This window comes from Equus caballus, chromosome 3, assembly GCF_041296265.1.
Source record: "Equus caballus isolate H_3958 breed thoroughbred chromosome 3, TB-T2T, whole genome shotgun sequence".
In the NCBI taxonomy this organism is placed as follows: domain Eukaryota; kingdom Metazoa; phylum Chordata; class Mammalia; order Perissodactyla; family Equidae; genus Equus; species Equus caballus.
In genome coordinates, this window is record NC_091686.1 from 105,815,800 (window position 1) to 105,842,902 (window position 27,103).

The following is a 27,103-nucleotide window of genomic DNA, read 5'->3' on the forward strand; positions in this document are numbered from 1 at the left end:
CGGATCCCCGGTGCTGACATGGCAGTGCTTGGCAAGCCATGCTGTGGTAGGCGTCCCACATATAACATGGAGGAAGATGGGCACAGATGTTAGCTCAGGGCCAGTCTTCCTCAGCAAAAAAGAGGAGGCTTGGCGGCAGAAGTTAGCTCAGGGCTAATCTTCATTTAAAAAAAAGTAGTCGATTTAAAAAAAAGAAATCCCCCCCAAACGTTCTGGAGATCTGTTTCACAACAAAGGGAATCTTACTTAACACTACTATACATTTAAAAATGGTTAAGATGGTAAATTTTATATGTGTTTTTACTGCAGTAAAAAATAATTTAAAAAGTCATTTAAACTTCACCTACTTCCAAACCCAGGTGGCTCCGAACAGTTAATAATGGACAACGCATCCGTATAAATAAAGCTGGCGGGGCTGGCCCCATGGCCGAGTGGTTAAGTTAATGCGCTCTGCTGCAGGCGGCCCAGTGTTTCTTTGGTTCGAATCCTGGGCGCGGACATGACACTGCTCATTAAACCACGCTGAGGCAGCGTCCCACATGCCATAACTAGAAGGATCCACAACGAAGAATATACAACTATGTACTGGGGGGGTCTTTGAGGAGAAAAAGGAAAAAAACAAAATCTTAAAAAATAAATAAATAAAGCTGGCTGTCCAAGGCGTGCGCCTTAGCACACACTGCGTGTGGGTGTGCACACGTGTCCCGTAGTACTTTCAGGATCATGGAGTTGTGAGTGACCTAAGCCAAATGGAGAGAAATTGTTTGGGACCCTGGAAATCAGCACTCCCGTGTCCCAAGCAATGAGAAAGAGGCAGCTCTGGGAGAAGGGTGGTCTAGCTGAGCTGAGGCGATTGGAGCAGAGGAAAATGGGATCCCACTGAGAAGAGGATGGTAGAGAGAAAGGAAAGGGCTTGCACTTCACGAAGCTCCTCACCATCTAGGATCCGAGGAGCCACATTCACATGCAGCCCTGACCCTCTGCAGAGTCTCGGAGGATGCCTCTGCCGCGTGGGCTTTGGTGAAGACTTGGATTATTAAGATGCAAATTAATAATCATAATTCCTGACCCTTAAATGGCACTTTTTCCTAAAAGACCTCAAAGAGCTTGACTATTTACTGTTCCACACAAAATCCTGCTTTCTCCAATAACACTGTGATATATAAATGGCCACAAAACCGAAATAAAAAGAAAACATATTAAATACAGTCACTATGGCAGGTGCATTTGGGCTGCGAAATGTATTTGGTTGGATAAATTGTTATCAGCTAGGCTTTCCCTTCTTCTCTTCCTTTTTAAGCCACCATAAAAACCCAGAGTAAGTTACCATGAAAAGCTATAATAATGCTAATTTTGTTCCCATTTCCTGGCTTTTTCCACTAGACTTGAGGCTCTTTAATATGACTTTAAAATTTTTTCCCATTAATAATACCCTTTCTCTTGGGCTCTGCTCTTTTGAAGTTGTATTATTATTTCCCTCTATGACTGACTGCAGCATATTTACTGTTTAAAATCAGCTCCTAATGCATGAAAGCAAATTCCCAAGGGCCACGTTGCCCACCCTCAAGTTTAAAAGCTTCCAAAAATGAGTGAAGAGGCATCACCCTGAATGGAAACGTTCGGGGCAGCTTGCCCTGAACCTTCCTTGGGAACAGGCAGATCTGGAGCACGCAGTGCATCTCAATGAGGAGGCGTGCGTCTGATCTGTCACTCGCTGCCTGCAGTCCTGGTAACCACCCAGGCACCAGCGGTCGCCACACGTGTGATAATGGCCCACTGTGGGCAGCAATTTCCTGCACACGCCTGCTCCTGGCCCCTTCCCCGCCTCCCCAGCAGGGGAACAGCTGCTTTTTCTCCAGAAGGGGTCCCCAAGGATATACAGATGCTGAGCTGGGGTGTTGAGGGCATCCGAGTCCTTGAAGGCTGGGTTGGAGAAACACGGGGAGCATCAACTCAGAAGTGAGAAATATGTCAACTCCCCGTGGCAGCTTTGGCCTGGTGCTGCTCATCAGAGGCCCTGAAGAACCATTACACGTGCCTCAGACCCACCCCCAAACTGGGAAACAAGTTTGTTACCTTAATACACACATCTTACTTGGTGGAAAAAATCTGTTTATTGAATAAATGAGTGAATGTGTAAATGAAAAATAAAGGAACGATTCACATTAAGCCTCATCACAACTCTAAGAGGTAAACACTATCATTATCCCCATTTTATACATGAGAAAACTAAGGATTGAAGAGGGTAAGCTTTTGCCGAGATCACAAAGCTGGCTCTTGACAGAGCTAAGATTTAAATCTTTGTCTTATTCCAAAGTCTGGGATTCTCCACTTCCCCTCCAACCTTGGGCTCATGCCCATTGGCCAAATTCTCACCTCCAAGTCCCCTGGATTCAGGGACCATATTTTCTTTTTAAAGATTGGCACCTGAGCTAACATCTGTTGCCAATCCTCTTTTGTTTTCTTCTCCCCAAAGCCCCCTGCTACATAGTTGTATATTCTAGCTGTAGGTCCTGGTTCTGCTGTGGAGGATGCCACTTCAGCATGGCCGGATGAGCGGTAGTAGGTCTGTGTCCAGGATCCGAACCGACGAAACTCTGGGCCACCAAAGCGGAGCGTGTGAACCCAACCACTCGGCCATGAGGCCAGCTCCTCAGGGACCATTTTGAATTACTTTTACAATTTGGCCACCAGTAAACGAAAATTAGTAAAGTGGCATGGAGTCATAATAACTACCATTTATGTAGCACTTACACTTCTCCAGGCACTGTTCTAAGTGCTCTGTGTATACTAATTAATTAGATTTTCACCACCCTTCTATGAAGTAGGGTTAGAATCCGCCTTTACAGAGGAGGAAACTGAAGACAAATAGATGACTTGTCAGCGAGCAGTGAAGACTGGATTCAGAGCTGGGCAGTTTGGCTCCGGAGTTCGTGCTTGCAAGCGTTTCGCTGTCATCTGTGATTGAGGTAGGGGCTCTTACGTGTTCCCTCTGCCCCCTCATGGGACTGAGGACGTCAGGGCCATCCCAGCCTCTTCCCCTCAGGATGTACAATCTCCATTGTCACCTTCCCAGGTGGGGAGAACCCCGGGACAGGAATGGTCCTGACATGCAGACAGTGCCTTCAGCTGTGCACCTCTGGCATGAGCCTGGCTCTCTGATCCTTGGCACAACCATTGACTCTGTCGCCCATCCTTCTGTTCACAACCACCTCTGCTGGCCCCTCTATGGACCTGCAGGTTTCTAAAGCAACCATCCACCCAAGCCAAGAGCCCTGAGAAGTCTGTGCCCAAATCCCTGAGAGCATCTTGGAGGAAAGACCCCATCTGTCTCACCCTTCTACCTACCGCCCTCTTCCCTCAGAGGGAGTTGGGTCCTATCTGCACGATTTCCTGTTCCTTCTTAGAGGTGGCGCCTCTCTTCCAGCTCAGGGGTTGACAGAGCCAGAGCCCCCTGTCATGGTTTCAGTGCAGCCAAAAAGGAGAACTGTCTACAGGGCCCTTGCCCCCAGGCTCTGGATCTTTAGTATTCGGTTTGTGTGTTTACAGAATGTGTGAGGGCCCCTTGAGACCAGGAATCACATCCTGGTTGTCTCTTCACCTCAGAACCTAGCACAGAATCTGACTCACTGAGGTGTCCTATTGATGATTGTTGAATGAGTGAATAAACGACTTTAGGAGCTCAGTATATTTCAATTACATTGAATGAGGGAGGGCCCCCTACCTCTCTCCAGTGATGACTTGGAAAGAAACAGCTAGGCAGTTTCTTCCTGCACAAGACAAGGCTCCCTTAGGCCCACGGGGGCGGAGCACATGCATGCAGGGCTATGATGCCTGCCCCAGCTACAATCAGAGCACCTCCTCTCTCGGCTGTATTACCTGGAAGTTTCTGCATGCGTTAGTCTCAGCATGAAAGAGACATCACATTTCCATGGGGTAATTGAGGAGAATTTAAAGAAGAGGTTATTTACAGAGGTACGGGTAGGGTTAAAGGAAACACACAAGGGATTATGAAGCTCTTGAGATGAACAACAGCAATTGCTCCCAATGTCTGAAAGGATAAGGTTGGGAGATGGTTCTGGAACCCAGAGGGAGAGAAAGGGAGGTGGAGCTGAAGGAGAGGGACACCAGCAGGAACACGGCCACCTGGCGAGGAGGGAGCTGGGGGAACAAATACATTGACCCTCCTCTTTTTCCATCCCTCAATCTCCCGCTGGCTCCTCCTGCTGGCTGAACCTGAGTGGAAGCAAGGTGGTCTGACGATGTATTCCTCAGCATCCCAGGGCTCAGGGCAGGGTGAAGAAGAGGGGTGTCTTAGTCCACACAAGCTGCTATAACAAAAATACCCCTAGATGGAGTGGGTTACACAGCAAACATCTATTTTTCACAGTTCTGGAGGCTGGGAGTCTAGGATCAAGTTGCCTGCAGATTCAGTATCTGGTGAGGGCCCAGTTCCTGGTTCACAGAGGGCTGTCTTCTCACTGTGTCTTCACGTGGCCTAAGGGAAACAAGAGAGTTCTCTGGGGTCTCTTTTATAAGGACACTAATCCCATTTGTGAGGGCTCCACTCTCATGACCTGAACACCTCACAAAGGCCCCACCTCCAAACACTATCATATTGGGGATTAGGTCTCACTATATGAATCTTGGGGGATCACGAACATTTGGTCTCTAGCAGCTGGAGTGTGGATCTGGAGGAGCAAATCAAACATTCTTCCTAGTAAGATAAATTCATTGATAAAAAGCCTCCTACTGTGAAAAAGACAACACAAAACAGAACTTTGAAAACCGTTACTCTGACCCATCGCCCTTATTTCCCAAGTGAGAAAGTGGAGGTGTAAAATAGGGTTTTGAATTAATCCAGATTGCAAACCTAGAAGCCTAGCTACCTGATTGCAAATCCTTAATTTGTCCTCAAGGATATCCTTCTAGCTTTTTCTGGTGGACATACTTGAGTCACATGCTTCTCTAAGCATTGGTGTTCGCAACCACTTGCTGATTTCTCCTGATGGGTCTCTTAAATCACCCGCTGTAACCCACTGCCTGGCCTCTCCATTGCCTCTGAATTTACAGTTCCAGTTAAAGTCACGTTCATGAACGGGGAGGGAACGAATGGCTCTGCCCATCCCTTCAAGCCCCCAAATTGATTTGGCACTCGAAGTCACTGTTATATTTTATACTGAGTCTTCTGAATCAGTTCATTGAATTTTAGCTGTAGCTATATAAAACCCTCTCCAGTGAAATTATTTGGCCATATTGCGGATGGTTCTGCCATGATCTATCAATGCCACTAACTATCAGCAATAAAAAAAAAAAAATCTCCTTCTTCTCTTTTCATTGTAATGAGTTTTCTAAACTTGGATTGAACCTTAGAAGGCACTTTCCTGGCTTTTTAATTTTTAAAAGGTAGCATTTTCTGTTTTTCTAGGAAATACGCAAGATGGGCGGTGGCAAATTTTGAAGATTTCCTATGCTGTAGAAAGGTTGTTGCGGAGATTCAGGAAAGCTTGGCTTGGGGTTTCTGGAAGGAAAAGATGGGCATAGGGAAGGCTCAGGGAGTCCAGTTTGACTTAGATATCTGTGATTTAGTGCAGGTCAGAAGGATGGAGTTTGTCAAGCAAAGAGCAGGTGTGAAAATCCGGCTGGGATTATTTCAGTGCATTAGTACGTTGGTGAAGCGGGAAAAATGGCATAATGTATCCAATGGTCGCAAAAATATATATTATTGTTCTGCACAGGAACCTGATTTCCAGGTCAGGTAGGAAGCTATGGAAGCAGACTTTAGAAGAGCATTACAAAGTGGCTTAGGTGGAAGAAGCAGACAGCGTCACGAAGAGAAAACAATTCACAGTTCAGGAAGGAAAAGCTATGAGTACCTACAAATACTTAGACACCACAAATAACTGTGTATTAAAAACCTGTCTTAAACTCTAGGGGTGCATCTGGAGTTAACATAAATGAGATTTTTAAGGCAAATCTTTAGGCTAATGTTGAAGCTGGAGTTAATATTGATTTGCCCAATAGGCTGGCAGAGAGGAACTCCCACCCCTTGTTATGACAAAGTGGCCATACTCACTAGTCCTGTGGTCTTTAGAGACTACCATTGAATAGATATGTTCCGTCCTCAGGGGAAAGTCCTTTAGTTAATCAACATTTTATCCTCTCACTATTTGTACAATGGAATATACGATGGCATTTTAAACAATGGAAAGTCAAGCAAAAAGATTTTTTAAAAACCTTTAGAAAGCCCTCTCCCTTTGTTGCAACATTTGCAGTACTTCTGTAATTAGGGGAGAAAAATCCCACAAGATATTTTAATGGAAAAAATGTTATATTTGAATGACAGAAAACTTGAGGTAAAAAATTAAGTCCTCATTCCTCTACAACCCTGCTAAGTGTAGACCACTTCAAGGACTCATATGAAGACAACAGATAGTCTGTATTCCTTTAGGTTCTTTGGTTGCAAGCAACAGAAACTGACTTGATAATTTAACGAAAAGGGTTTACTGAAGGATAGTGGGGGCTCACAGAATCTCCAAGAGGCTTGAGAACTGACTTAAATAAAAAGGGCAGGATTTGTCTGGAGGGGTAGGCAACCAAGCCATGAGACCCACGTCATAGCAATATCTGATCACAGCCCTGGGAAGAGTAAATACTGTGGCTTTGTGTCTGCATCTCCTGCTTACAATTCACAGTGCAAGAAGGAAGTATGATTGGCCAAGCATGGGTCACGTGTCCACCTCTGACTCTATTAGGTCAGGGATGAAAAAGGGCCCAGCTTCAGAGTAAGGTCTCCTGAAACGACCATTTCAGTGGCAATTCCCCCAAAGCATTATGAGATGCTTTGAGGCAAACTCAAAACAGCACACATCCACTACAGAACTCAAAAGAAAAAAGGAACCAGGTTAGAACTTCCCTTTTCTCAAAAATATTTTATCACCTAAATTCTTCTGTATCTTCCATGGGAAAGTACTTAGCGTTTTTCCCTAGAACAGTAATTCTCGAGTTGTGGTCCCCAGACCAACAGCATCAGCACCATTTGGTGTATTAGTTTCCCAGGGCTGCCATAACAAATTACCATCAACTGAGGTGGCTTAAAAACCAGAAATTTATTCTCTCACTGTTCTGGAGGCTAGAAGTCTGAAATCAAGGTTGTAGCAAGAACATGCCCCTTCTGAAGGCTCTAAGGAAGAGTCCTTCCTTGTCTCTTCCCAGTTTCTGGTGGTTGCTGGCAGTCCTTGGTGTTCCCTGGCTGGTAGATGCATCACTCCAGTCTCTGCCTCCATCATCACATGGGCTTCTCCCTGTGTGTCTCTGTGTCTATTTTCCTTTTCTTATAAGGACACCAGTCATATTGGATTTAGGGCTTACCCCAATCTGGGCTGCTGTTGTGACTTGCTTTGACCAATAATGCAGAAGAGGTGGCAGTGTGCTGGTTCCAAGATTAGCCTCTAAGAGGCCAGGAAGCTTCCATTTTTGTTTTCTCAGGGTTCGGGGCGGGGTGGGAGGGGCAGCTGCCATGCTGTAAAGAAGATCAAGCTAGACTCTTGAATGACGAGACACCATGGAGAGAGAGAGAAAAGACACATGGAAGAGCACTGAGATACCAAACCTATGAATGAATTCTTGGACCTTTCTGCTTAGTCCAGTGCCAACTAAATGTGGCCAAGTGATTGACTGATTGACCCCAGCTGACACTACATGACACTACATGGAACAGAGAAACCAGCCAGCTGAGCACTGCCCAAATTTCTGACCCACAGAATTGTGAAAAATAATGTCATTGTTTAAAGTCACTAAATTTGGGGATGGTTTGTTACCATGCAATAGATGACTGAAATACTTGCTAATTCCTCATTTTGTGCTACAGATTGAGTGTGTCCTCCCAAAATTCATACGTTGAAACCTATTCCGCAGTGTGGTGATATTAGGAGGTAGGGCCTTTGGGAAGTGGTTAGGTCATGAGGGCAGAGCCTTCATGAATGAGATTAGTGCCCTTATAAAAGAGATCCCAGAGAGCTCTCTTGTTCCCCTTCTGCCATGTGAGGACACAGCAAGAAGACAGCTGTCTATGAACTGGAAGTGGGCCCTCACCAGACACTGAATCTGCCAGCCCCTTGATCTTGGACTTCCCAACCTCCAGAACTGTGAGAAATAAATTTCTGTTGTTTATAAACTGCCCATCTACAGTATTTTGTTATAGCATATTTTTATGGTATTTTGTTATAGTAGCCTGAACAGACTAAGAGACTGTTTATTTTTCTTCATAGCAATTATCTCAGTAAGAAATTATACAATTATTAGTTTATCTGTGGACTGTTTATCATCCATCTCTCCCTCTAGAATATAAACTCTATGAAGAAAAGGACTTTGTCTTGTTCACCACAGCATTCCCAGTGCTTAGAACCATCCCTAGCCTAATTTAGGACTCAATAATATTTGTTGAATAAATTAAAATACCAAGAACTCTAACTGATATATGAACCTTACTTTTCTACAAAAGTCCCATCCATCTTCATGGAAACATTTTCCTTTATATCCCAACATCCGTTTACATTTGCCTTTTAAATCAGAGATCCCTATCAGGTTACTAGGAAAACCTTAGGCATTTATTTTTAACCCAGAAAATACTTTGGGTCAAGATCTGCAGTGCATTCTCAGATGACTTGGGCATTATCACCATTCACTGGATAGTGCAGGCAATCCTGTGGGCAAGTTAACGACAAAGTACCACTTAGTCCCTTGTCATCTCAGGATAGACTTCTTGTGCCACCCAGACCCTCCCATTTAAATACATACAAGTCCCCACTTTTAGGATAGAACGTCCAAGCAAGGGCTGATGGCTCCTTTTTAATTCCTGAGATCCACCAATTTTCCCATCAGGGCAACACAAGAACAGCCCCCTCTTTGTTAGTCATCGAAGAAGATCATTTTCTAGTATTTTTCCTCCCTGACTCACTGGTCCTCACCGTGCATCAGACATAGGACACCGCCACATTGGGGAATGCCTTCCTCTGAAATAGGTTCGCTGTGACTTCTTTCACGCCTGGTTGGAACACAGAGTCCTAATTAGAGCGAGGCTCCTCTCTCAGATCAGTGCTCTGATGGTTCTAAATTGGTTCACACCATCCCCTTTCTTCCTAAATGATCAGGATCTTTGCCTTTCTTATTGTAGACACATGAGATTGACCACCGGGTCCCTGACACTGCCCTCTGACTAACGTTTTCCCTGGTGTTTTCAGGTATGCTGCCCCATACATTTCATTTTGGGAGCCACACTGCTAGGTTGTAATGTAATTTTTCTAAATTTAGCCTGTAGAAGGAGGCTCACGGCCAGGGGAAGGGGATGATAGCTTACCAGGAATCCACATTTAAGCAAAAGGAAGTCGTCCCTGGGGATCTGGATTTATTTACAGAGTTTGGGGACTCAAATGAAGACGAAATAGACTTAGCAGCCACGCTTCCCTGCTGCAATTTAACAGCCTCTTAAGCACAAAATCAAACACAATATAAATAAAGTGGTTCAAGTCTTTCCTGAGTGTCTTACCTTAACTTCTGCCGCCTTCTGTCTTTCTGTCCCCTAGATGTCCCCAAAGACCCCCTTCCATCTTCTTGAAGACCTGTAGCTTTTTAAGGAGAAACAATGGCATCTTCTGAAATGCTTCCTGAGACCTCGGGAGCAATCTGGCAATGCAGAAGGTGGCATTACTCCAAGAGCAGGTCTGTTGAAGATCTTGATTAAAAAAGATACCAATTGTGCGCAGCATCTTTTAGGAAACCTGTTATGTGCCTAAGCCTGTACTTGGCATTATGGGAAATAAAGAAATGAATCAATTTTATATCTTACTCTCTGCTACTAAGTAAGTTAAAAAGACAAGTCATGATATAATAGAGCAGCTCAGAGCATGCACTATGGAAGTAAACTGGCTGTGCTAGAATCCTGCTAACATTTAACCTTTCTGTGCCTCAGCTTCCTCATCTATAAGTTGGAGACAATAAAAGTAGCTACCTCATAGGGTTATTATGGGGATTTAAGTGAGTTAATAAACATAAACAGGAGAGAGACTGACATGCAGCAAGTGATTTCTATTTTCTATTTTATATAGTTATGGGTATTAATATATATGTGTATATATTTATATATATATATTCATACAATGTAGAAAATATCTATTACAAGGGAGGGGCGCATACAGTGCTATCAGAATTCAAAGGCAGGGGACATTGTTTGTAGCTGGAGGGAACCTGGGAGGCTTCCTGGAAGAGTGGCAAAGACAATCATGCTCACCAACTGTTATATTTGCTTCGCCTACTTCTCAACTCTGTTGTCAGGGTCACACGACAAGTTCTGGCCAATGGGATATGTGTGAAAGTGCTGGGCTTATTTGGTCTCCCAACTCCTGCTGCAGTGAATGAGACAGCCTCCCATCCCAGATGTTGCAGCTACAAATGGTAGAAAGGCCATCAGCCTGGTACCTGAGTGTTGGTGTGGAGTAGAGACACCTCCTCTAACCCAAACACACACATACAACCCCACAATAGATATGTATCATGAGCAAAACATAAACCCTTCATATGCGAGGCCATTGGGACTTAAAGCTTCATTTGTCACTGTAGGGTAACCTAATCTATCTTGACTAAGGTTATAAATATAATATTATATATACATTATATAATATATAAATGTGTATATATATGATGCTGGTGGTAAAACAGCCCAAGAAAAAGAATGGAAGTAGGGCAACATATAGTATATTGGACAAATATTTGTTTGACTGGAAAAAGAAAAACTAGAGTCGGATCATGGAGGGCCTTAAATTCTAAAGAGTTTAGACTTCAATCCATAGGGCAACAGGGAACCATTAGGTATGCTTCCCGGGATAATTACACCAAGCAGGTAGCACCAGTGGAAGCTCTCTGAAGAGCAAGAGGCTTTTATGAAGTCCAGTAGTTTCGGTGGTCCCTGCTTGAGCCAGAGGGTCCCTCCCTTCCTCAAACAGCTCAGAACACTAGAATTTTGCTCTGTAAGTCAATACCAAGAAGAATTGGGTTTTATGATCTCTAAGACAGAAATTTCTCCCCATAATCCCTAACCCATCTCCGTAGACTCTCTCTGTCCAGAGCAGCAGGCACCCTCTCTGCGTTTGTTGTTGAAGCTAGAACAAAGTCTCAGGATGACAGCTTCCAGGAAGAGCCACCAAAACTTCCATGCTTCCCTTCACTGAGCTGAGGGAGAGCGCTCCTGGAAATGGAATGGCCTTTAAATACTTCTACAACCGAAATTAAAACTTAAAAAGGAACACACTTGTGCCCAAAGTGGAAAAGAATCAATTGCATAAGAAAACCAAGAATCAAGACTTCTGCACTTTTTTTCCAGAAATGCTAAATCTGATTATATTTGTCAAGATAATCCTAACTATTATAACAAATAAACCCAAAACTATGTAATGACTCAAACATGGTAGACATTTATTTCTTACACAAAATCCTAAAATAGTGTTTCTGATTGGTAGCTGGCTTCTCTCCATGTGATAATTCAAGGACCCAGGCTCCTTCTGTCTTGTGGCTTTGTCATCTTCTAGATGTGATTTCCAAGGTCAGCATGCTAATCTTGATCAACTGACAGAAGGGGAAAGAGAAGGGAGGGTCATGCCTGGAGGGGTGATGGGCCAGGTCTTAAAGTGGTACGCATCACTTCTGCTCACTTTCCATTGGCCAGAACTCAGTTACAGAGTCTCCTCTAACTCCAGAATAGGCAAATGTTATTTACCTGTGTGTCCAGGAAGGAGAGGAAAGATGTTCGGGGAACAATAGCCAGCTCTGCCACACCTGGAGTTGTTCTCCTAAAGCACCTTTCCTTTCGATATACGTCTATGAAAAGAATGAGTTAGTAAACTTGTAGTTTCTTATTCTTTCAACAAATACTTATTGAGCACCTACTCTATTCAAAGCACTTGCTTAGTGGCTGGGGCATGAGGGATGCAGAGAAGAACGCAGCAGAAAGTCTCTTTCGAGGAGTTCATAATCTAGTAGAAGGATAAAACTCTATATTAGCCAGAAAATGACAAAAGCTCCAAGAGAGGTTCAGATGAGGCTTTGGGGAAGTTCAGAAGAAGCGGTAGATGGAGGATTCTGTGATGGGAGCGGGGTGTTGTAGGCAAAACATAAGCAGAGGCACAGAGGTAGGTAACCAAGGAGTCTTTACGGCAGGAAGTCAGAGGTTCAATTCGACTGGAGGGAGGCGTGTAAGAAGAGGAGAGATCAAGTTTAAGCTGGAAAAGTGTGTTGGTGTCCAGTGCCCCTAAACCCTCACTAATCAAATATGATGATGTGTGTTTCTGAGAGAGGATATTCAGTCACCTGTCCCCACGGTTTCTATTTTTTCCCCACTTATTTTTCATGAAGCTGGTACCTGGTTCTCTTTCCACTTCAGATAATTATAAAGATGATTATGGAAATGATAGTGGTGGTGTTGCTAATGATTAGGAGAGAGAAGAGATTTTGTACAATTTCCTAATCTACCCAGAAATCTTTCTGTCTCACTCTGAGAAGAATCCTTGAGATCATCATTCATGACGCCGTGAACAAATTTCCGCTCCCTGGGAGGCCACAGGAGAAAAAGCACAGTGGAGTAGTGACTGCTTCTGAGAATGAGCAGAGCAGGGCCGCTTGACAATCAGTTTGGCAAACACGGGAGTCACAAAGCAGCACATTTAGGCCAGCACTAAATGGGACCAAACATCTTCACCAGGCTGTGGGACTGAAAGCCACTGGTGTCGAGACTGGTTTTCTCCATCCTCAGCCTTTCAAAAAAGTACCAGTGGATAAGAGCTAGGGCACTATGTTAATAAGGGTGCTTATTCTTCATTTAAATTAGGCAGACAGGCCAGCTAAGTGCATGACACTGTAGCAACCTGGTAGATAATGTTTAGCAATAAATCAAGATCATTTCAGTTGACTACAGATATCACCTACAAAAAGCTGTGTGCTGCCCAGCCCGTCATGTGGAGTGCAACCTGCTCCTCTTGTTCTTTGCCTTCCTTCCTTCCCTTCTGGATTCATTTCAGCTCCTCGACACATTAGGGAGTGACCAGAAAACACCTCAACTCTGTGAAGACCATGCCACATCCGTATCATGGATGTTGTGGGCTGCCACAACAAAGTACTGCAAACCTGGTGGCTGAAACAAGCAATTTATGCTCTCACAGTTTTGGAAGAGAATTGAAAGTAGAAGGAACAATAATTGCAAAGGCTCTGAGGTGAGAGGATACCTGGCCAGCGTGATGAGAGTAGAGAAAGAAAAAGAGCAGTGGGAGCTGACATGAGTCCTGGATCACCTTGTAATGGTCAAGGTCACACATTGGTAGTGGTTAGAAATCAGCGAGGTCATTAAGAAAGTGAGAGAAATACAGGGGGTCAATGCTGTGTCTTCGTCTTTTACACACACCATCCACTCTGTTGGGATTCCTACACATCCTTCAATCCATCTTGCACCCACTTCCCCTGATTCCGCTCCTCCTCCTCCTCTTCCACCATGTCCTCCTTCCTGGGTACCTGCTCCATCTACAAACAGTGCTAATCTTGACCTCTCTTATGCCAAACCATCCACGTACGTATCTCTAGAAAAGCACCTGGCATGTTGCTTTGGACGCAGTAAGAACTGAGTGGTGTTTTCCTCCTTTATCTCTTAAAATCCTTACCACAACTTTAGAGATTTTCACTGCAAATCAAATTTGAACTGAGTTTTCAGAGAAGACCTAGTTTATGTGCAAAGACATAAAGATGTAATAGAATCTTTCGAAGAGCTCTCTTGCTAATGCTAAATCGTAGTGAACAATGTATTTCCTGACATTTCAGATTCCCAGACCAGAGATAGAACGTGATAGAAGGAGGGAAAAGGGGTGAGCAGTTTTACAAAGTTTCTCTGGTCTCATCCTTCTTCCAAACTGTATCTTTATTCATGGGGCAAAAGGAAGGAATTCGCGTAGAGTAAAATAGATTTCACTCATGTGCACAGACGTGTGTGCCCTGACTGTTGTCTGAGCCAAGTCCTAGCAATAGAAAATACACCTGTTCTGTAAAGGATCTAAGGAGCTCTAGGGCGATACAGGAAAGGTGGTGTAAGCATGTGTGTTTGAGTGAGTGTGTGTGTGTAGAGAGGGAGAGAGAATGAGAGAGACATGGGCTGAGTCTGTGTATGAGGGGTGGTGGATCAAGTTAATACACGGAAGTTTAATAGGCATTTGACTGCTTAGCCAAATATAGAATTAGTCCCTAGAGAACGACATCGTTATATGGGAGGGGGGTTGTTTGTAAGTGGAACACTTCAGGGAGGAGAAGTATTCAGCACCTGCTTTAATCAACCTTACAACTATTTTTATGAAGATTTACACTTATAGTAGTTTGAGCAGTTTTCTCGAGTTCCTTCCCTTGGCTTGTAGTTTGGAATTTTTCCATGTTTTTGGACGCAAATAAATGCAGCTGTTTGCTCTGTGAGAGCTATGGAAAACATATATTTATGCCGCATTTGTAATATAGAGAATGTTCAATTGAGACTGAATTTGGCTTCTTGCCTTATGTTTCAACTTTTCTTTTTAATAACATAAGGTCCTTCATTCATGCAAATGATGCTATTGACTCATCAGCATGGTATAGCAGAAGAACAGGGGTCTGGGCACAAAAACAACTGAGTTTCAGATCTGCTTTGTCAGTAGTGACCTTCCTGGATGTGGCAGATTATATTTTCCAAAGACGGCCTCAAAAATCTCATATCCCACTCACCCCTTTACAATGTGACCTTGACAATTTCCCATGAGGAAGGCCAATCTATGTCCCCGCCTCCAATCCAAATGGGCTTGGACTTCCTTATAACCAGTGGAATGTGGCAGAAGTGACCATGACTTTTGAGGCTGAGCCATAGAAGGCAATGCAGCTTCTGCCTTGTTCGCCAGAACATTGGTACTAGGAGCCAGGCCACCATGTAAGAAGTCCAACCATCCTGAGGCCGCCATATTGTGAGGAAGCTAGGCAGCATGGGATAGTCATGTTCAGGTGCTCTAGTCCGAAGTCCTTCAAGTTCTCCTAGCCCAGGTGTTAGCCTGATTGAAGAAGCCTTCAAATGATCCACACGCCCAGTCATGCAGTCACTCTCAGTCTTCAAGTATTTCCAGCTGAGGCTCCAGACAGTCCAGAGGCAAGCTATTCCCACTACGTGCTTTCTGAATTCCTGACCCTCATAATCTGTTAGTTAGTATTTTATGCCGCTAAGTTTGGAAGCAAGAGGAATAGAATTGGCAGCAATGGAAACAGAGAATTTGGAATCTGGAAGTAGGGGGCTACTGTAACAAAACACTAAAATACATGGCATTAGTTTTGGGACCCAGTGGCAGGTGGGTTCTGGAAGCCCCTTGTGAGGGCAGTTAGGGTAAGCTGGAAGGGCCTCAAGGAGAGTGTGATGAGAGTTTAAAGGAAATTTAGGAGCATATTATCAGAATCTGAAGGAAAGGAGATTCTTGCTATATAGTGGAAGAATTTCAGCAAATCTGTTCCCCATAATAACGTATAAGATCAAAAATACATCTAGTGAACTTGACTTCCAGGCAGAGTGTTGAGGGTGCCTCCTGACTTCTTCTAGTTGCCGGTAACAAAATGAGAGAGGAGTGAGACAGACTAAAGGAGGAATTCTTACCTTTTCAAGTGTAATTTGGAGACTGTAGAAAGGTCCCAGAACAGTCTTCCCAGCTAGGAAAAGGTCTCAAATTGAGAAGTGGCTTCCGGAAAAATGTAAATCCAAGATGTGGCTGTAGGAGCCAGCCTGGTGGCATAGTGTTAAGTTCGTGCACTCCACTTTGGTGGCACAGGGTTCGCTCGTTTGGATCCTGGGCGTGCACCTACACACCACTCATCAAGCCGCACTGTGGCGGCCTCCCACATAGAAGAACTAGAAGGACTTACAACTAGGATATACAACTATGTACTGGGGCTTTGGGGAGAAGAAAAAAAAGAGGAAGATTGGCAACAGATGTAGCTCAGGGCCAATCTTCCTCACACACACACACAAAAGTCACTTTTATTAAAAAAAAAAAAGATGTGGCTGTAAGATCCTTTGTCAAATCTCAGATAGGTCTAAGGTGCCACCTCAGAGATTCTTCCAGGAAGATAAAAGGCGTTCTAAGGATCTTCAGCATGTGCCTTGTAGATCCTTTTCATTAAACAGTAAGACTTCTAAGAATCTTAAGTGCATTGTCCCACAAGAGCCACACAAGGGCCAGAGAAAGAGAAGGGCCTGACCCAAAGTGATTTCTAAGTGTGGTTTTGTCTAATAGAGTGGATTATATATTGATACACAGTAAAAAACAAAGGTTTTTTTTTTTTTTTTAAAAGAACGATGTCAGCTTTGACTGAAAGGAGCAGAGATAGTATAAAATGAAAAGTGGTTTTTTGACCCCCAATCTTTTAAGGACAAGAAGCTGTCTGAAAAGCCTATTCAACTGCATGCACGAGTCATTTCTTATGGAAAAGGAAGGATAACTCAGAGGGTAGAACCAAGAACCACAAAGGAAAACTCCCACAGAGTAGGACTGAGTCCCACTGTGCCCCAGTTTCAGAGGTGCTATGGACCTGTGACCACTGATTCCTTCTGTTTTCCCTAATTTGGAAGGGGAATGTGGACAACAGCTATTCTACGCTTGTCCTACTGCTGTAGGATGTTCGTACGGGGACAGATATCTTTTTATCATGTCTTTAGTTCATTGATGTACAGATCAAGAGGAATGGTAATTAAGGAGATTGACCCAAAAAACTATATCTGAGGAGTTTCATCCACACTTGGACCTGATTTAAATGATGGGATTCTGGACTTACAACTGATGCCGTTATGGGATGAGACTGTGTGTGTCTTGGGAGAAAGGTGATTCATTTTGAATGTACAATGGGTATTGTGGCCAGTACGTGTGCCCACTGTGGCGGATTGTATTTTCCAAAGGTGACAGCAACAATTTCTCCCAGCCCAGAAGCTCCTCTGAAATGTAACCTTGATACTCCTCTTATCAAGAGGTGGAAACTGGACAAGTTTTTGACTCACTCACGACCAAAAAAAAAGTAGAGAAAATGATGTTGAATGACTTCCAAGGATAGATCATAAAAGGCAAAGTAGTTTCACCATTGGACTAGTCATTCTTGCAACTCCACGGCACCGTGGGAGAAATTCAGCACTCTGAGGCTGCCAGTCATGAGGAAGAACAGCCACGTGGAGAGACCACATGTAGTCCTTCTGGTCAACAGTCTTAGTCTTGGAGTCCTCCCAGACCAGGAATCAGACATGCAAAAGAATGAGCCTTTGGATGATTCCAGCCCCTGCCATCGAGTCATTCTGCCTTTTAGTCTCTCCAGCTGAGACCCCCATGCATCATGGAGAACAAGCTGGCCCTCCTGTGCCCCTTATGAATTCCTGAACATAGAATCCATAAACATAAGGGCATGATTTACAACAGTAAGTGTGGGATGGCTTGTCATGTAGCAATGGTAACTAGGTCCCTGGACCTCATTTTGTTTTCACATTTGTAGGATGAAGAATTTGGTCTACATGACTTCCAACATGCTTTTTGGGTTACAAACACTTGAAAATCTGATCTCATCACTTCCTGTCTTAAAAGCCTTTGGGTTAGATGGCTGGCTGTTCCCCTTACCCCCAAATCTGTTTTCTTCCTTCTGGGCACATGGCCACCCAGCTAGAGAGTACATTTCCCAGCCTCCTTTGCAGTGGTATGTGGCCATATGACTAAGTTCTCACTAAGGGAATATGAGTGGAAGGGACAGATGCCACTTCTCTCTCACTTGCTTAGAGGGAAATTGCTAACCCTGGACTTTTTTTCCCTTCTCACAGAAGAAACACGCTTGACCCAGCAACCCAGCTTCAAGAACCATAGCATGTGAGGAACCGAGGGCTCTGAATGACCTTAGGGAGCAGGGCTGTCCTGCCAGCCTGTCATGTGAAGGAGCAATTAAATTCTTTCCTATTCAAACCACTGCATATTTGGGTCTCTGTTACTGAAACTTTGCTTTAATCCTAACACACTCTTCAAAGGCTCCCAGTGCTTGTGTGATAAATTCCAACTTCCTTAACGTGGCTAAGGCTCTGGTCCTCCCTCCAGCCGGATCTCCTGTCACTTTCTTCCCTACTCTCCGGGCTCGGGTTAAGCTGGTCTTCAAGAAGTTCATTCATCTCACACAGTTCTCTCTGCCTGGGGGCACTTGTTCTCAGCCCATCCTCTTGCCTAGCTAACTTTTACACATCTTTCAGGTCTTGCTTTAAATGACACAATTTGGATTTGCTATTATATGCTCTCAGCATCCCTGTATCTTTCTTTCATAGCACTTATCACCTTGCTAATTAAATAATCATTTGCATAACTGTGTGATATCTGCTTCATGGGAACACTGTAGATATCATGGGGACAAGGATTGTGTCCTTCTTGTTTCCTTCTCTACCTAGAATCTAAATGGTGCCTGGCACATAGTAGGTATTCAAAGAGTTTTTGTTGAATGTTGTTGAATGAGCTTGTCAAATAGCTACCCCAGGTTTGCAGTTGGGGCTTGTGGCCATACAAGTAAGCAAAAGATGAACCTGCCCATATGGGTGTCAACCTACAACCTTGGCTTCATAGTTACTATGCTCACAAATCAGCTGGGCTCACTCCACCAGGCTGTGGGCCTCCTGAGTTTGTTCCTTATAGGCCATCTTGAGTGTCATCAGGGACACTTCTGATAATAGAATCTCTCTCTTTAAAAAATTGGTTTATGGATGAAAAAGTCCCAAGTATATAGGATGCTGAGTTTAGCAGAATCTGTATGTAAATTGGTATTTTGCTGGTGATCAATCTTGTGCTAAAACTGGAAAATCAATAAAAAAAAGAAAATCTAAGGGGAAAAATAAGTTGTAGACATTTTTGGTCCAATGAGTTTCCAAGGCCGAGGACACTGCATCGGAGACCAAGGTTACTGTCTGATTCAAAGGAGTGTGCAAGAAAACCAGACGACCATCTCACACACACAGAACAGAGCGGAAACTCCCAGTGAGAGAAAAGTTCCAAAGGCAAAGCTTCCTATAGCACTGCCTGGGAAAGGCCTTCGCAGTATCTTCTCGAGACTAAGCAAGGATTCGTCACACATGAACAGCAGTCCCAGCAACTCTCGAGCTGCAGAGTTCACTGAACTGCTAAAGGGACAAGAGCTGACCTCATGTGCCAGGCAGTGAGTGCAGTGAGATTTAGGACATTGAAGTAGCGTGAAAAAGAATAAAAATGAGTAAAAAACACCTCATCTCAGAGCCCTCAACTAGGTACCAAAATGGATTGGCACAATAGAAAGATATGGATTGCATGGAGGAAGGGCAAGTGGTGCTGAGTCAGCACCAATCCAAACCACTTGTGATGGAAGAAAGAGAGAAAGCCTTGGGAATGGCTAACCATTTGCTGGGGGCCTAGGAGGGCTCTACACTGGTAACTTTCTCCAGATAATTCACACAGATGCCTAAATTAACTTTGTCATTAATGGGGGAAGTCTCATCGAAAAGAAAATAGCTGTCATGGGTTAGATTGTGTCCCCCTCTCCAAGTTCATATGTTGAAATCCTAACCCCCAGTACCTCAGAATGTAACCTTATTTGGAAATAAGGTCACTGAAGATGTAATTAGCTAAGGTGAGGTCATACTGGAGTAGGGTGGGCCCCTCGTCCAATAGGACTGGTCTCCTTAGGAAAAGGAGAAATTTGGACACAGAGACAGACACGCATAGAAGGAAGACAAGGTGAGGAGGCACAGGGAGAAGACGTCCATCTGCCAGCCAAGGAGAGAGGCCTGGAACACATCCTTCCCTCTTAGCCCTCAGAAGGAACCAACACAGCCGATTCTGATTTCACACTTCCAGCCTCCGGAACCATGAGACAAGAAATTTCTGTTGTTAAAACCAACCAGTCTGTGGTCCTTTGTCACAGCAGCCCTGACAACTGATACAGTACCAAGCACAATAGCAGAATGCATGGAGCTCTGAGTCAGCTTAGTCCTGGATCCACCCCTTACTAGCTGTGTGACTTTGGTCAAGTCATTTAAAAACTCTAAAATTCGCAGCTTCCTTTTCTCTCAAATGCAGATAATCAGGAGTGATATTCAAAATATTTAACTGCCCATAAGGTACATTGCAGAGGTTGCCAATTCCACAGGTAGCCACAAGAGAGTGACTCCAGGCATATTAGTTTTTGAAGATGCATAGTTCATTCCTGGTTCCTGAAAAGGTTGACTGTACGACACATCATAGTTGAAGAGGACAATTCTAGAATGATCTCTCCATGTTTCTGCAGTGTCCAGCTGCATGGGGAACTCTGCAACTAGACTAAGAGCCTCAAGGACAGAGGTCTGGGTCTTAGCCTGGTTGTCATCCCCACAGCCTAGCTCAGCATGTAGGAAAAGCTCAAGAAATGTTTGTTGAGTCATAAATGATCCTGCATGTTAGAAGAAACCTTCCTAAGACTCTTTTATATCACCTTAAGATTATTTTTCTTGTCTCATGGGAACAAATAGGGTTAATAAATGGCAACCACTATGTCATATGTGGGCACATAAGGGGCATACATATGCCTCTTTCCCCAAAGGTAAGCTACTCGATGCAATAAGCAGGGACATGCTAACCTCATAAATACACTTGTTGACAGTCTCTCTTTAGAAATTATGCTTACTTGCCATGTTGTGTTTCTGTTAGAGGACAAAGAGAAATTTGCCCTTTGGTGACTGAATGAGGTCAAAGCGTTATAATCGGAGTCACCAAGGGCTGAAAATTTCTGCCCCACGGATGTAACAAAAGTGAGCAGACGACTGTCATCCTTTGAAACATTTGCTCGAGGACGCCCACAAACCACGCTGCGGGCTGCAGTCAAACATCTCTTTGTCTGCCCCCAGACCAGGTGAGCCACAGCAGCTAGGGGCACACAACAGTTTGGACATTGCAAGGAATCGCAGCTTTGGTAGAAAGCAAGAATATTTGTCTCTAACGGGAATGAAGCGAGAGTATAACCCATTGTTCTGGCTTTGTCTCTTAGAGTCTTGAATCTCCTGTCTCACTCCAACTGCAGGTGGCAGAGTAAGCCCTGGCCCAGAGAGGCTATTCCCAAATTGTGAAAGGTTCTCTTTGTTGTCACGGCCACGGCCAGGCTGGGGAGGCGGCACATTATTAGATGAATGCCATGACCTGGTATGAGGAGCGAAGATAAAAATCGACATCCAGTGTCCTGAAGGACAGGCTAATGGACAATAAATATTTTACCAGCTCCCGCCATTTATATGGAATGCCACCTTTTCACCTTCTCTAGTAATTGTTTTCTTCCCCCCACCAAGTCCTATTAGTCTTTCATTGTGCAGAAGGAAAAACAACATTTCTGTCACTTCAATAGCGAATTCTGTGCACACAGTAGGTCCTCGACAAGGTTAATTCTCTTTTTTCTCCACTTTCATTGAAATAACCCTGCCTTTCTCTACTGGATAAAAACTGTCCCCCCAACCCTAAGACAAAAATCAGACAGGAGGACAATGTAGGTGATCCTGTTTTAAACTTTCATCAGACTTTTTTTTTTTAATAAGCCTTCCAGAGCGACAGGGTCAGTCCCTCTCTTGGCCTGCAGGAGAGGCCAGTGGCCCCCAAGTCAAATGTTTCTATTTTCAGCTCCCCAAGTCCAGAGAGCTGTAACCTCTGTCTCACTGAGGGCCACGCAGCCAACCCGCCAGCCGCAAGGGCCTGCAGCCTCTCTGCATTTACATTTCCATAAATTTACATCAAATTTGTGCTGAATCATATCCCCCCCATGCAGAAGAAATGAAATACATTATCAATAAGTACAACAAATTTGAATAATCTGAGAGCGGAGTGACTTCCCCCGACTCTTTTCCATTTAACTCCTTCCTTGGGCCACAGTCTCTCTCTGCTCCCCAGCCAGACCAGATTGGATTTTCCCCGAACTACCCGTGCCCAAGGGTTTCCCCTCTTGTCTCACGGTTCTTGATTTTCTGACCTCCCATCAGGAGCCCCAGGCCCTGTATCTCCTCTGTGTCTCCTTTCCTTCCTCGCCTCGTCCAGCTCATCGACCTTTCCTGCTGACATCTCGGCCCCCTTCTTGCAACCCTTCCATCAGTTGAAGGAGCTGCCCCTCTGCCTCCTCGCCCCCAGTCCCTGCCCCACAACGTCCCAGCCAATCACGCCGATGCCCGCACATCCTCAGGATGGCAATTGCGTCCCTGAACTGTCAGGCCGTCATCAGCCCTACTCAGTCATGTTGAGCACCTCCACAGAGGTTCAGCGGGGAGTGGAACTCCCTTCTACCCCCTGCTGCCCAGCTGATTGGCAGCCAGTGGGGTTTGGGGGGAGCAGCCAGCAATTGATTGTTTGCTGCTGGGCAGGGAGGGCTCAGTGGCGGCAGAGAGAGGGCCCAGGAGCTGAGGTGGCTAAGAGACAGGATGTTCTGAGTCAGGAACCCGGCCAGAATCCCCTGGTGTCTGGCTGCTGATCCTGGTAGGGAAATGACGGACAAGACCCGTTGCAGAGATCACCGGGTAGGGGGAAGAGAGGAGGCTTATATTTTACAGAACTGAGGTAGTGGCTCAGGGGACCTCAGGTCTCAGGGCTCTGCAGGAGACCAGACCTCAGTGCCCACTGGGACCTGCAGCCACCTGCCCCTGGATGAGATCAAGAACAGAGGAAGGCATGTAGCCACCAGCCCATGGGGCTCCTGACAGGACCTGTCAAAATGGCCCTCCCGTGACAAGAGCAAGAATTGGGAACCTTGGCTCATATAGAGCTAATTAAAAAAAAAAATAAAAGATACAGATAGATAGATAGATCTCACTATAAATCACAGTCGCTATGAATCATTTTCTTCCAAGGCTCATCAGACTGGATTTCTTAATTCAGGCAGGAGAAAAGCGACCGGGAGAGGAATGGCCATGAACATTGCCCCAACCGTATAGTTCAGAGAAAAACGGGGCTAAAAATCTCTCCTGGAGATTGGCTTACTTTCCTTACATGAGAACTCTGACAGTTTTGCTTGGGCAGCCAGAACGGGAACAGAAAATACTGTCTGGAGAAGTTGTATCAAAAGCTTTAGAGGGCTTTCCCGAGTGTCTGGGGCTGTTGGGACTCGGCCAAAGTCCTCTTGCAAGTCAGCAGAGAACCTGTGACGAGAGGCTTGGGTTTCTAAGAAAAAGTTCAAGTCATTCTTTCTTTCCCAATCTCTCCAGAGACTTTACGTTTTGCTTTGTTTTTATCAGTATCCACTGGCTCAATTTCTTAGATTAAGCTATTTTGGAGTTTCCACATCTAAAACCCTCTCAAACTTTCCAAAGTGAAAAGTGTCTACGCACTTTCTTCTAACACTATATGTGCATAAAAATAAATAAATAAAAATGGCCCTGGGGCTATGAATATATGTGGAAAAATTGGGTCCCTGGAGATTTTTCAGAGAGCTGAGGGGATGTGAAAACAGGCTAAAGCCAGCGTTTCAATACTTAGTACCAGGATGACAAACCTAAAACAAGGGCACCTGGTTTTAAATTGGTCCCGTGCAAATGGACTGTTGGATATAGCATTTAATGCACTGCTTCCATCAGAGGCAAGGAAAGTTGGGGAGTGGTTTTATTTTTTTCTTTGAGAAAAAGTTAGCTGCAATATAATTAGCTTTATTTTTGTCAGCCTGGGCTGCTGTTGATGAGGTGTCTAGAGGCCTTCTGGTATAGGTGCCTAAAAGCTTAAACTGCATTTAATTATTATTATTACTCAATGTCAGGCTACATAAATGAAGAGATAAAAAAGCATTGCTTGCAGCTATATTGCCTTGGTTTGTGATTTCATCACATCTCATATTCGAGCAGGCACTTGGGATGTGAAATCTCGAAGAAAAATCCAGGCGACTGGAGATGCTGTTTCAATTGAGTTGGAAGTTTCTCCACACATTGGGGGAGGGCAGAGGCTTTCCTCTCTGATTTCCCTCCTCAATTTTATTTTTATTTATTTAATTTTTGGTGAGGAAGATTGGCCCTGAGCTAAAATCTGTGCCAATCTCCCTCTATTTTGTATGTGGGACACCACCACAGCATGGTTTGAAGAGTGGTGTGTAGGTCCATGCCTGGGGTCACAACCGCGAACCCTGGGCCACTGAAGCACAGTGCATGAACGTAACCACTATACCACCAGGCCCCCTCCCCCCAATTTTATTTTTAAATACCTGAATAGCTGGCTGACTTATTTCAGGGAAGGGAAGCAAATAGGGGAAACGGAGTTACAGAGTTGTCTTAGAGATACATGGTCTCTAAAGTGAAGATTTCTTGGCTCCCAACAGCTTTGTGATTGTCTGACCTATTGCCTGAAATACCAGTGAAGTCTGCAAAGCAGCAGCCGTACAGAAAGCCGCAGCTAAACATGGAAACTGGAAGGGGCAGGCTGCTTTCCCACCTGAATGCCAGTAGAGAGCAAGGTGCAGACCAGGAGGCAGCGGAAGCCAGATGGACTAAGTTATGCTCACTCTTCCTACAGTCTATTTCATCGACAGGTCAGAATGAAACCAGGTGGCTTGCCAGAGGGCAACGTATCGTCAGATAGTACCTTGCTTCGTAGCGAGAGACATCAGGCAGTTAGGAACAAGTGCTTGGTGCTGAGTTAACCCTAGACATTCAGCTCAGGGATGACCTTCTTTCCATCTCCTTGGATTAAAAAAAGAATGGATTAGGTGGCCTAGCGTGGTCAGAAGACCAGAAGCCTTAGATGCATTCTAGCCTCTTCTTTTTCTCTTCTTGTTACCTACAGCATTGGTTTGCAAAACTTTGCTTACAAAAACAAATGGCAAGGTTTGCAAACTCCTCCAGGACAGGGTCCCTGCTCTGCAAGGTTACTGAAAGTCTCCAGGATGAGTAGAGTATTTGTACATAACAGGCACTGAACAAATGTGCTATACACTGGCTCCTTCTCCTAGGGCCTGGTCTTCCGGAATCTGTTGTAGAATCTTCTTTAGATAAGGACCCAACAGGCCCTGCAGCCAGGGGCTGTTGCTTTTTAAGGGCTTCCAGGGAGAGCTCAGGTCATCAGGCTCTTTATCAGTAGTGTCACTATCTATACAGTTACCACTCCAAACCTTAGTGGCTTAAAACAGTTTATTTACTACATGATCTGTGACTCAGCAAATTGGGCAAAGCTCAGCTGGGCAGTTCTTCTGCTGGTCTCAGCTGGGCCCATGAGTGCATCTATGGTCAGCTGGGGGTCAATGGCCTCACTCACATTTGTGGCAGTTGGTTGGTTGTTGGCCACCCATCTTTCATCATCCAGCAAGCTATTCTGGGCTTGTTTCTATGGTGGTGATCACAGGTTCCCAAGAGTGTAAGCAGGGACAAACCTCATTGCACAAGTGCTTTACAAACCTCTTTGTGTAGTACATTTGCAAACATTGCTTTAGCCAAAGCAAGTCACATGCCTGAGCCCAGAGGCAAAGTTACACACAATGGCCAGACGGGGCAAGGAATTATTGACGGACGCCATTTTGCAAGCAATCTACCATGCCAACAAAACAAGGCCAACAACAGAATGCAATATTTTCAACTCCCAGGGGTGATACTTCATTTTCAGGTCTCCAAGATGCTGAAGAGGGTCCCTTGGAGCCAGAAGTCCTAGTTGAGTCTTTATTTCTCCACTTTTCAGGCCTGCATTTCCTCATCTGATAAATGGGGCTAACATCCCTGTCACAGGGTTGATCCAGGATCAACAAGGACTAAAACTAAAAAATAAACGTTCGCTGTGATCCACAACTGTAAAACGGGTTCACAACTTCTCAACCTACCTGCTCATCTCCACCAGCGGTGCTTCTCTTGTAGGGAAAGCCCACTATGGGTGGTGGTCCATCAGAGGGTTTTAGGTGGCATGAGAAGACCACCTAGAATAATACGGACTCAGGTGAGAGATCCGCCTGCCCTCTGTAATTCTCAGTCCTTCCTCTGAGAGGAAGTCGCCGTTTCATGCGGAACACCTCTCGACGCACGCGAAGCATCACACTCAGAGCTTTTGGTCCTATTTAGAATTCAATATTTTATTTTCAGTTTTTACATTTGCTTTCTACTTATGACAGCTGATAACTTAAGAAATAAATATAAGCAAACATGAGTAGCTTTGAAAACAATGTTAAATACATAACACGTGGTTCACCCTTTCCTGCGTTCAACAAACGCCTATTTGTAGAGTACCCACTGGGTGCCAGGCCCCGTACCTACCGTGCGTCGGAGAACAAAGCAAATCCTCTGCCCCGCGGGAGGCCAGTCCGGGGGTGGGAGTCGCGAGGCGCGCAAGGGACGGCTGGATTGGGGGATGTGCTCCCGGCAGGGGACGCGCAGGTGCCCGCCTCCCGCCCTGGGGCGCGGTCATCCCGGGTCAGGAGGGACCTGCGGGCGGGGCCCCGAGGTCCCTTCCCCACGAGGCCGGCGTGGGCCGGCGGGGCGGGCGGCTCGGGCCGGGCTGGGGCTACGGCCGGGCGGCCGGGCTCCTCCTCCGCTTCCTCGGCGGAGGCTGACGTGGAGCCAGGAGCGCGGGCGCGGCGCGGCGGCTCGCAGGCGCGGGCCCTCTCGGGGCCGCGCGGGGCCGGTGGCGGCGACGGCGGCGCGGCGGGAGGCGCAGGCGGAGGCGGAGGCGGAGGCGGAGGCGGCGGAGGAGGGCGGCGTCCCCGAGGGCGGCCCGCGCCTGCCGGAGGAGGCCATGACCAGCGACCGCACCGAGAGCGACTGGCAGGGGCTGGTGAGCGAGGTGAGGCCGAGGCGCCGGCCGGCGGGATGCGCCGCGCCCCCGGAGGCCGAGCCGGGGCGGGGACACAGCCGGCGGCCGCGGCGCGCTGCCCCCCGCGCCCCCCGCGCCCCCCGCCAGGTGCGCCGTACCTCCCGACTTCCCGGGCTGCCCGGGCGCCACGTTCTCCCGCGCCATCTGGTGCCAGCCTTTGGGGAGGGGCCTTCCCTCCGGCGCGGGGATCCGGAGGACAAGGAGCCAAGCCCCACCTGCCGTCCTGGTCACCACTGTTTTGCAGCCGAGCGATTGGA

At 45.7% G+C, this 27,103-nt stretch overlaps 1 protein-coding gene and 1 long non-coding RNA gene across 5 annotated transcripts in view; one reads left to right on the forward strand and one right to left on the reverse strand.

The window, feature by feature from the left end:
• Positions 1-2,095: 2,095 nt before the first annotated feature.
• Positions 2,096-27,067, reverse strand: LOC111772942 (uncharacterized). Its single transcript, XR_011437168.1, has 5 exons — positions 26,945-27,067; positions 11,771-11,871; positions 11,481-11,619; positions 9,548-9,684; positions 2,096-4,498 (listed from the first exon to the last, which is right to left on the reverse strand). It is a non-coding gene; the product is annotated as an uncharacterized lncRNA (long non-coding RNA).
• CCDC149 (coiled-coil domain containing 149) overlaps positions 26,426-27,103 on the forward strand; it is a 100,338-nt gene continuing 99,660 nt past the window's right edge. The window contains exon 1 of one of the 4 annotated variants that reach the window (XM_023638284.2): positions 26,426-26,816. In XM_023638284.2, coding sequence (XP_023494052.1) covers positions 26,769-26,816 — 48 coding nt within the window. In that variant the 5' untranslated portion in view covers positions 26,426-26,768. The remainder of the gene's footprint in view (positions 26,817-27,103) is intronic. The other 3 variants (XM_070262533.1, XM_023638282.2, XM_023638283.2) reach the window with 3 other exon arrangements.